We start from the raw sequence: 10237 nt of genomic DNA, 5'->3' as shown, positions 1-10237 counted from the left end.
TTATTGTTATTCTACCTTTGGTACAAATGGTAAAAAAAAGTACTCGGCATAAAAATAAAGTATTTTATTTTTTGTTTTTAAAAACATATTTTTTGTTACACCTAGCAGCCAGTAACAAATTGCTGTCGCTCTTAAATACATTAATAGCCTCCAAACATGGCAAACAAAGATTTAAGTAAACTAAAAGTTCATTTTTAATTAGTTTTAATGAGCTTTATTCCTGTCGTCCCGCTACTTTGCGTTCATAACAGGGAATACTCTTTCTGTAAATGCTGAAGTGGCAGGGACGGACAGTAAAAGTGACACTACTTTGAACAAATTTGTGAAATCGCTTACAAAATTACTTATGGCCTTAAATAAAGTATTTTTGCGTACTTTATGTGTCTTGTAAAGTATAACGTACGCACAGTCGAAATAGAGTACAATACTTCATAATAAAGTAAAGGTGGCAACCCTATATCTAGCCGTCCAACAAAATTTTCAGTGGTTATGCTAATGTGTTTATTTGTAGAAATAAGAAGAAAATGAAGCGAGAGCATGAAAAAAAATATTCTGAGGTTAATGCACCTTTTAATGAAGAGATTATGAATAGGGGAATCCCCTGATTTGAAATTTATGCAGAACGTCCTAATCCTACCATAACCTAACCTTCTGAGGTAATATTTTTATGTTCTCTTCTTCCAACGAAGGGAAATAACTAAGCTAAAATTTCCCCTCCCAAGGGCTCTGTGATTTAATGCAGATTACATCAGTAGTATGAGAAATGTTATGTGAGAAAAATCGAATTAAATTTGCCGTTGAATATAAAAAAAAACATAAAAACAGAAAAATTACTGCCTTAATTTTCAGCGAAAAAATTATGTAAGTTTGAATCTGGAATCATTAAATTTTGAAAAACGTAGCTTAATAGAGAACTCATCCCAAAAGCTATATTTAGGAAAAGGTTAACCCCCATCCCCAAGAATTGTTTCTAGATCAGCCCCTATTTCTTTTGATAGAAACCCTAATCGGTATGAAAGACGTCGTATGTCAAACAGGTGCAGATTTGTTAGAGGTACGGAACTTTTTAATTAAAGAAAAACCACAGGGGACTATTAAACCTGGGCATTGATACATTGGGGGTAGAATATTACTTAATTTATTATTTTTTTCAAGTTTTTAGCAAAAAGAAATTTACGGGAAAATCCATTAATTACGTGACCTCGAAATGGAAGTTGGAAGAGTCTTGTCAAATTTCAATTAAAAGAAGCGGGGGCTCATTGAAAATCTCGTGTTAACTTTTTCATTCAAGGAATATACATTATTATGATCAGATAATAAAAAATTTTTTTTTACTTTTGTGAGAGAAATGGCGGTCCCACTGTCTCACTACGCCTTACCAAATCTCTTAAAGGGACTCAGAGAGAAACAACGTAAAGGGAGAACACCTCATGTAATTAATGAACGCCCCCTTACTGAATAAATTAAAATTGTTTTACTTAATTTTTGGTGTTAAAATTATTAAGTAAAAATCATGACAACTTACATATTCGCTTGAGGGTAATCCAGTGTATATACACTGATTCATATATTTTAGATTCTAAAATATTCTTGTATATTTCTTCGTCAATATAACCACATTTTTTAAAATACTCGATAATGTCTAGTATTTGCTTTTCTGAAAAATCAATTATTTTTATTTTTTTCAATACACATCTACATTAAAATTACAATGTTGTTGTTCAAATTATATTATTATATTTCTATAANTATGTACATTTATTTCCAAAACACCTACGCTAATTTAATTAGTTGGTACTTATTAATTACCCTACGCTAATTACTACATTCAGTGTAAAACCATGAGTATTTGTTTAAGAAGTAGTATTAAAATAAATATTAAAAATTCAGTCAATTTTAATAATTGGCCTATTTCATAATAATTCAGTTAACTAACTAATAGTTCAATATTTAACAAATAAAATAATATTTATGCGAAATAGACTGCAAGATTACAAGTTATTTTATCTACGTTAAAAACTATGCTTTTACAGGTTTTATACAATGTTAATATTTATTAGTAAAAAGTCCTTGAAAATATATGCATTTAATTTATAGTAGTAAAGGTATCGGAGCTGTATTGTTACAGTTTTCTGTTTTAATTTCAGCGGTTTAGTTCCGTTACATAACGCGTGTTCTTACGGTCATTTCGAAGTGACCGAAATGTTGATAAAACACGGTGCCAACGTAAACGCCAATGACCTTTGGGCCTTCACTCCACTCCACGAAGCCGCGTCTAAAAATCGTATTGACGTATGCTCGCTTTTGCTCTGCGAAGGAGCAGATCCCACGCTACTCAACTGCCATTCAAAATCCGCCATCGACGTAGCCCCTACAAGAGAATTGCAGGAAAATATCGCGTGTAAGTTTATTATGATCACAAGATTGTCGATCTGAAGATTGACTGGACACGCACGTGATTTTGAGAATCTAATTTAGGTCTTCCTCACTCCTGTTTCTGTTTTAATATGTCTATAACTAGCGCTTCGTGTACCTTTTCCTTATTGACTTTTGTTACATCCTCCGTTCTGCTTCTTCTTCATATACCTCATCATTTATAAATTTTTCCAGTCCGTGGCATTTTCATCATTCACCTATTACACCAAATCTCAAATGCTTCTAGTGATAGAAGAGAGATAAAAGAATATAGTGATGTTTATTGTGGTACCTGTTTTCTTTTATATTTTATTTAAAAAATGCAATTATACTTATCACCTAATCGGCTGTTCCGTATGTGGCATATTGGTCAAAAAAAATACATAAGATTCGGATTAATTATTTTACCTATAACAATTAAAACTAATTTAGTTTCAAGGAGTACGGAAAAAATAGTACACCACTGTAACTGGATGCACTCTAGAAAAGATCGACCTACTTTAACTGTCAAAGTACTGTCAAAATAGTTTCTGTTGCTCAGCCTTACTAGAGGTTATTCTGCCTTTATTTTTTGTTTTTTGTTGCATCAAAACCACTTGAAAATGACCTAAAATGTTGTCATATTACCATGTTAAAAATTGTCTTTAAAGTTTTATGTTTTTCGTGAAAAATGTCGGATTTACTGTGATCCTTATGTTGAGTAACAAAAAGTGAAACTTTGAAATGGCGAATCGACGAGCCGTTTTGGCATCTTCCATGGAAACATTGCCGAGTTCCAGCGACCCTTTGAGAGAGCTTTTCGAAGCATGTAAAACTGGGGACATTTCCAGAGTCAGAAAATTGGTCACTCCTCAAACAGTTAATGCAAGGGACACTGCAGGGAGAAAGTCGACACCCTTACATTTCGCTGCAGGTAAACTGTAAAAATACTTTTTATTTTATTTTTCATGGTTGACAAGTTACCTTCAGAATGTAATATCCTGCTGTGCTAATTAGTCAACTCAGGCGTTAAGTGACTGCTAATTACCAAAGTTTAAAACATTGATTGTCTTGGCTTTTATAAATAATTCTCTCAGGAATTGCGTAAAAGTGATTGAATAATAAAATAAAAAATTTTGAACACAAAATTATCACCTAATAAATATGAGGCACTTGTAATTAATTTCGTGTTTTCTTTTATTTGATTTTATATATAAAATTAGATAAGTTTTATTTATGTTATTATATCGAACAAATAAGTAATTCATTGTTAAACATGATTCTGTTGTTGAAAATAATATCAAGTTTCTCAAGTGATAAAAAGTTGTTTACTATTTTTGTTATTGTCAGGCTATGGTAGAAGAGACGTTGTAGAATTTTTATTATCATCTGGAGCTTCAATTCAAGCAAGAGACGATGGAGGGCTGCATCCACTTCATAATGCTTGCTCATTTGGCCACGCAGATGTAGTGAGACTATTACTTGAAGCAGGTGCTAATCCAAACACCAGGGATAATTGGAATTACACACCGTTACATGAAGCTGCAATAAAAGGCAAAATAGATGTTTGTATAGGTAAGTGCATTTATTATACCTTAAATATGGCTGCAATAATTTGTTTTATTAAATTTAATTGCATTTCTTTTTATTTGTGACTGTATGACTGTTAACATAGTTGATAGTATATGTTAGTGCATAGGAGAAAGTTCCAATTAAAACTTATGTAATGTGCTATTATTTTATTCCTTTCTAATCATTAATGTTATATTTTTTTTGTGGTAGCATACAGTTTTTCAAAAACAAATTTTTGTAAATATAAATTATTTGAAATTCAATGATTTTTCTTTTTTTTGTAAATGTAGCACTTTTACAACACGGTGCCGATCCAAACATACGAAACACGGAGGGAAAAACACCCCTCGATCTAGCAGATGCTGCCGTGAAACCCGTTCTGACAGGCGAATATAGGAAAGACGAGCTCCTGGAGGCAGCAAGGTCTGGGGCTGAAGACAGGTTATTGTCCCTTTTAAATCCCCTTAACGTAAACTGCCACGCTAGCGATGGCCGGCGTTCAACACCCTTGCATTTAGCTGCTGGATATAATAGGGGGAGGGTAGTGCAACTCCTGCTTCAGCATGGAGCTGATGTACACGCCAAAGACAAAGGGTGAGTCACGTTTATTGGACTCGATTGAATGCACTCGATAATTATTGATTTTCTTAATTATTAAAAAGTATACATGTATGTACATTTATTTCCAAAACACCTACGCTAATTTAATTAGTTGGTACTTATTAATTACCCTACGCTAATTACTACATTCAGTGTAAAACCATGAGTATTTGTTTAAGAAGTAGTATTAAAATAAATATTAAAAATTCAGTCAATTTTAATAATTGGCCTATTTCATAATAATTCAGTTAACTAACTAATAGTTCAATATTTAACAAATAAAATAATATTTATGCGAAATAGACTGCAAGATTACAAGTTATTTTATCTACGTTAAAAACTATGCTTTTACAGGTTTTATACAATGTTAATATTTATTAGTAAAAAGTCCTTGAAAATATATGCATTTAATTTATAGTAGTAAAGGTATCGGAGCTGTATTGTTACAGTTTTCTGTTTTAATTTCAGCGGTTTAGTTCCGTTACATAACGCGTGTTCTTACGGTCATTTCGAAGTGACCGAAATGTTGATAAAACACGGTGCCAACGTAAACGCCAATGACCTTTGGGCCTTCACTCCACTCCACGAAGCCGCGTCTAAAAATCGTATTGACGTATGCTCGCTTTTGCTCTGCGAAGGAGCAGATCCCACGCTACTCAACTGCCATTCAAAATCCGCCATCGACGTAGCCCCTACAAGAGAATTGCAGGAAAATATCGCGTGTAAGTTTATTATGATCACAAGATTGTCGATCTGAAGATTGACTGGACACGCACGTGATTTTGAGAATCTAATTTAGGTCTTCCTCACTCCTGTTTCTGTTTTAATATGTCTATAACTAGCGCTTCGTGTACCTTTTCCTTATTGACTTTTGTTACATCCTCCGTTCTGCTTCTTCTTCATATACCTCATCATTTATAAATTTTTCCAGTCCGTGGCATTTTCATCATTCACCTATTACACCAAATCTCAAATGCTTCTAGTGATAGAAGAGAGATAAAAGAATATAGTGATGTTTATTGTGGTACCTGTTTTCTTTTATATTTTATTTAAAAAATGCAATTATACTTATCACCTAATCGGCTGTTCCGTATGTGGCATATTGGTCAAAAAAAATACTCGAAGAAGAATGAAGTATATTTTTGAAATTGTACTGCTTTTGACGCGTTAAGAGTAAAATTTTATCATGCAATAGAAGTTATACCACAGCATATTATAATATACAGGCTACGTAAATATGTATATAGAAGGATACTTTTTATCGCGGGTAAACAAGTATGCGCACCTCCTTTTTTATAATTCGTTATTGTTTTATTTAGATGAATACAAAGGGCATTGTTTGCTTGAAGCCGCTCGCCAATGCGACACCACAAAACTAAAGAAATACATGTCATCGGATGTGATCGGCTTTAAGCATCCCTTCAACGGAGACACTGTCCTCCACGCGGTCGTTAATTCCGTTTACACCAAACGAAAACAGGTGTGTGAGATGCTGGTGCGCAAGGGGGCCCCTTTGAACGAGAAAAATAAAGACTTCCTCACGCCCTTGCACTTGGCGGCTGACCATTCCCAATACGACGTTATGGACGTACTATTACGTCATGGGGCCAAAGTGAACGCCCTCGACGGTCTTGGACAGACCGCATTACACCGATGTGCCAAAGATGGGAACGTGCAAGCCTGCAGGATATTGCTCTCGTATAACGTGGACACGTCCATTGTATCGTTGCAGGGTTACACGGCCGCGCAAGTCGCTTCCGAAGCTGTTATGAAAATATTGCAAGGTATGTTTGCTTGAGATGTTGGGGAGACAATGGGAATTGATTTTATTTGTTTGCTTGTTTTAGATCCACCTTCTGGTACTGCTGATTTAGAAAGTCAGTTGTTGGAAGCAGCGAAAGCCGGAGATTTGGAGCAGGTACAGAGAATTTTGGGAACTTATCCACACATAGTCAACTGTAGGGACATGGACGGAAGGCATTCGACTCCCTTACATTTTGCTTCGGGCTATAACAGGGTCTCAGTCGTGGAATTCTTATTACAATGCGGAGCAGATGTACACGCCAAAGATAAGGGGTAAGAATAACACCTTTTAATGGATCATTTAGTTTCATACCTATAATAATAAGTAATCGTTGGTGTAACGTTAACAACTCAATTCAACAATTGTCACCATCTCGACACGTTAAAATTTACAAAAAGTAAATAGTCTAAAGTAAATAAATAAAGTAATAATTCTAGACATTGTCGGCAACTTCGCGTAGCTGCAAAAGTGGTAGATTTAAAAAATTAAAAAAAAATAATTTGGCAGTAATAAGAACGAATTAAGTTCTTTAATTTGCCTTACGTTCCTCTCGCCTATATAAATTGCGTTAATAATTATAAGGTAACAGTAAATATCGGTAGATGACGACATACTGCCGTAGCTCGATATTATAATTTGGCTTTTTTCAATTTTTTTAACGAATAAATTCTTGTTTTACTAAGTCAATGGAAATGCCTCTATTGTGCTCTACGGAGACTAATTTGTTAATTAATTAAATTCTTAATTATTTAAATTTAGGGGTTTAGTTCCACTCCACAATGCATGTTCCTACGGTCACTACGAGGTGACAGAACTTCTTGTGAAGCACGGTGCCAATGTAAATGTAGCAGACTTGTGGAAGTTCACACCTCTACACGAAGCCGCTGCCAAAGGGAAATATGAAATTGTCAAATTGTTACTGAAGGTAAGGAAAAGCATATTTTACTCTATAGTCTATATTACACATTTTTTATGTGTAATATCTTACCGTTCGGTATGCACGTATGTAGAACAATGGGCGTGATTTCTTAGAAATAACGGAAACGATTTACCGAAAGTAGGGAGAGAAACGCACTATTTAATCAGTATAATCAATCTACACTTCTATTATATTTTATATTATTTTCTTTTTATGATTTTATTATTTCAGAACGGTGCAGATCCGTCAAAAAAGAACAGAGATGGAGCGACGCCGTTGGATCTCGTCCGAGAAGGGGACGAAGATGTAGCAGATCTTCTCAGGGGTAACGCGGCCCTTCTAGACGCTGCCAAAAAGGGTAATTTAGCGAGAGTTCAAAGACTGGTAACCCCCGACAATATTAACTGCCGAGACGCGCAGGGTAGAAATTCTACTCCATTACATCTCGCTGGTAAGTTATTCTGAAATAATTTGTATTTTATTAACAACTTTGCCTGTTACTTGTATGTGCTGCAATGTAAACAGGTTTTTATTTGACAACTTAATTTAATGGCAGAAAACAATGAAATTGACACAGATTCTTTAATATTCCTAAAGGATTTCAAGTATTTTGTTAAGTAAAAAAAGTAATCAAATAATTTGATAATACCTTTTAGATGAATCCACAATTTGATTGATTAAGTTTCAAATGGAATTTTTCTGTTTGTAATATTGTTTATTAATTGGTTAAAAAAATAAAATTAATATTTTTCGTATAGCCGGTTATAACAACGTCGAAGTGGCGGAATTCCTTCTAGACAACGGAGCAGACGTTAATGCGCAGGATAAAGGCGGACTCATTCCACTCCATAACGCGTCGAGTTACGGGCACCTGGACATTGCAGCCCTCCTCATCAAGTTCAACACGGTTGTCAATGCCACCGATAAATGGGGCTTTACACCTCTTCACGAGGCAGCCCAGAAAGGACGAACTCAACTATGTGCTCTCCTAGTAAGTCAACTTTATTTTTAAGAACCAAATTATTAACCCTTAATATCAAACCGTTTTAAAGTAAAAATATAATTTAAATATTTTGAAAATATGTAATTTTAAGTGGAGTAGTTCTTATTCTGTATCCTAATTTTCTTTCTTTCCGCCTCTTTGTTCCTTACTTCACTTCACTATCTATTTGTTATATTGTATGCGCATTTTTTGCTTTTTCTTTAAAAGTGTCAATTTTAGCTCGCACATGGTGCCGACCCATTCCTGAAAAATCAAGAGGACCAAGCGCCAGTCGACCTAGCTATCCAGGAGGACGTCCGTTGTCTCTTACGAGACGCTATGGCGTCCCAACAATCGGTACCAACAGCGTCTTCAGCGTCCGTGAACGCCGTTCTAAGACCGCCCTCTGTCGCTTTATCGCACGCGTCAACAAGCTCGTCCGTCCAAGCTGCAGTTAAAGAGGTGGTGATAATGCCTTCAGGAGCACCCTTAACGCTAACTGTCCCAGTAGCGACTACGCGTATGAGCATTGCGATGCCAAACGCCGAAGGATGTGCTGAAACGTTGAAACTGGAAGGAAGTGTTCAAGAATCTGGAGAGGTGGTTAATATTGCCACATTTTTAGCCAAGTAAGTCACCCAATGCTTTTAAATTGTGTAAAATGCTAAAATGCCACAACAATTTTACAGTATTTTGAAGTAAAATTAAACATTAAAAAATATATATCACTATTGAACTTCCTATGTTATTTCTATAAAATGAAGAAAAAAATAAAAGTTCAATGAAGTAGGAGTTCGTCTGTGGGGATAATTATGTTGTATTGGAGTAATATTTCTTTTATTTTTTTAGTTTAAACTTGGAACATTTATTGGAATTATTGGAACGTGAACAAATCACGTTGGATATTCTAGCCGAGATGGGTCACGAAGATTTAAAGCAAATCGGCATTTCTGCATATGGTTACCGTCATAAGTTGATAAAGGGCATAGAAAGATTCGTTGCAAACTATGGCAGTCCTTGGACGACTCCTTCAAATCCTGGAACGCTCCTAGTTGACCTACTGACAGATGACAAGGAATACATAGCAGTCGAAGAAGAGATGCAAAACACAATCCAAAGACATCGAGATAACGGTCATGCTGGTGGCATTTTTAGTAGATACAACATAATAAGGGTGAGTTAATAGAAAAAATCAACAAAATGGTTCTCTGCAATAAATTATAAAACCAACACTACGAGATATCAAATTAGTCAGAAAAAAAAACAAACTCAAGATTGAGAAAATCTAATATGGCATCCTTTTAAAAAATTGAAATTTGTGTATGTAGTATTAATTCGACCATTTTCTATACGGCATGATAATGAGCAGAAAATTTTGCGCTCCTATCCTCATTAGGTACTATATAATTTTTTGTTGTTTCAGATACAAAAGGTACAAAATAGGAAATTATGGGAACGTTACACGCACAGAAGGCAGGAAGTAGCGGAAGAAAATGGTAACCAAAGTAACGAAAGAATGCTATTCCACGGTTCTGCTTTTATAAATGCGATAGTGCAAAAAGGTTTCGACGAAAGACACGCGTACATAGGGGGCATGTTCGGAGCCGGAATATATTTCGCCGAACACTCATCGAAAAGTAATCAATACGTTTATGGAATTTGCGGAGGGACAGGTTGCTCGGCACACAAGGATCGATCCTGCTACATTTGTCACAGGTAAAAATACAAAAAAGACATTTAAAATAACTTTTAATAAAGAAGAATCAGTATTTTATAGAAATGTGTCAAGGGGGGTTTGTATGAAAATATTAAAAAAATTGTACTTGAAATTATTTGTTGGTAACAGATAAAGTAAAGGTAACTATAATTTCTTTTCAAATAAAATTTAATTCAATCTATTCATTACATTTAAATAAAATTTACATCAAATCTAAACTTTTAGTGAAAGTTATATCACCACAATTGG

General features: G+C 34.7%; 1 protein-coding gene across 1 annotated transcript in view; it reads left to right on the top strand.

Annotated features, from left to right (window-relative positions):
• The first annotated feature begins 2880 nt into the window (after nt 1–2880).
• Nucleotides 2881–10237, top strand: part of LOC108741610 (tankyrase) — an 8148-nt gene continuing 791 nt past the window's right edge. The window contains exons 1-12 of the mRNA XM_025979480.1: nt 2881–3328; nt 3745–3969; nt 4257–4560; nt 5035–5288; nt 5886–6350; nt 6414–6642; nt 7130–7295; nt 7521–7740; nt 8048–8280; nt 8512–8900; nt 9121–9445; nt 9695–9987. Coding sequence (XP_025835265.1) covers nt 3139–3328; nt 3745–3969; nt 4257–4560; nt 5035–5288; nt 5886–6350; nt 6414–6642; nt 7130–7295; nt 7521–7740; nt 8048–8280; nt 8512–8900; nt 9121–9445; nt 9695–9987 — 3293 coding nt within the window. The 5' untranslated portion in view covers nt 2881–3138. The remainder of the gene's footprint in view (nt 3329–3744; nt 3970–4256; nt 4561–5034; nt 5289–5885; nt 6351–6413; nt 6643–7129; nt 7296–7520; nt 7741–8047; nt 8281–8511; nt 8901–9120; nt 9446–9694; nt 9988–10237) is intronic.

The sequence above is a fragment of the Agrilus planipennis genome, unplaced genomic scaffold (genome assembly GCF_000699045.2).
Source record: "Agrilus planipennis isolate EAB-ADULT unplaced genomic scaffold, Apla_2.0 scaffold320, whole genome shotgun sequence".
Classification (NCBI taxonomy): domain Eukaryota; kingdom Metazoa; phylum Arthropoda; class Insecta; order Coleoptera; family Buprestidae; genus Agrilus; species Agrilus planipennis.
This window is presented reverse-complemented; position numbering and strand designations above follow the sequence as displayed.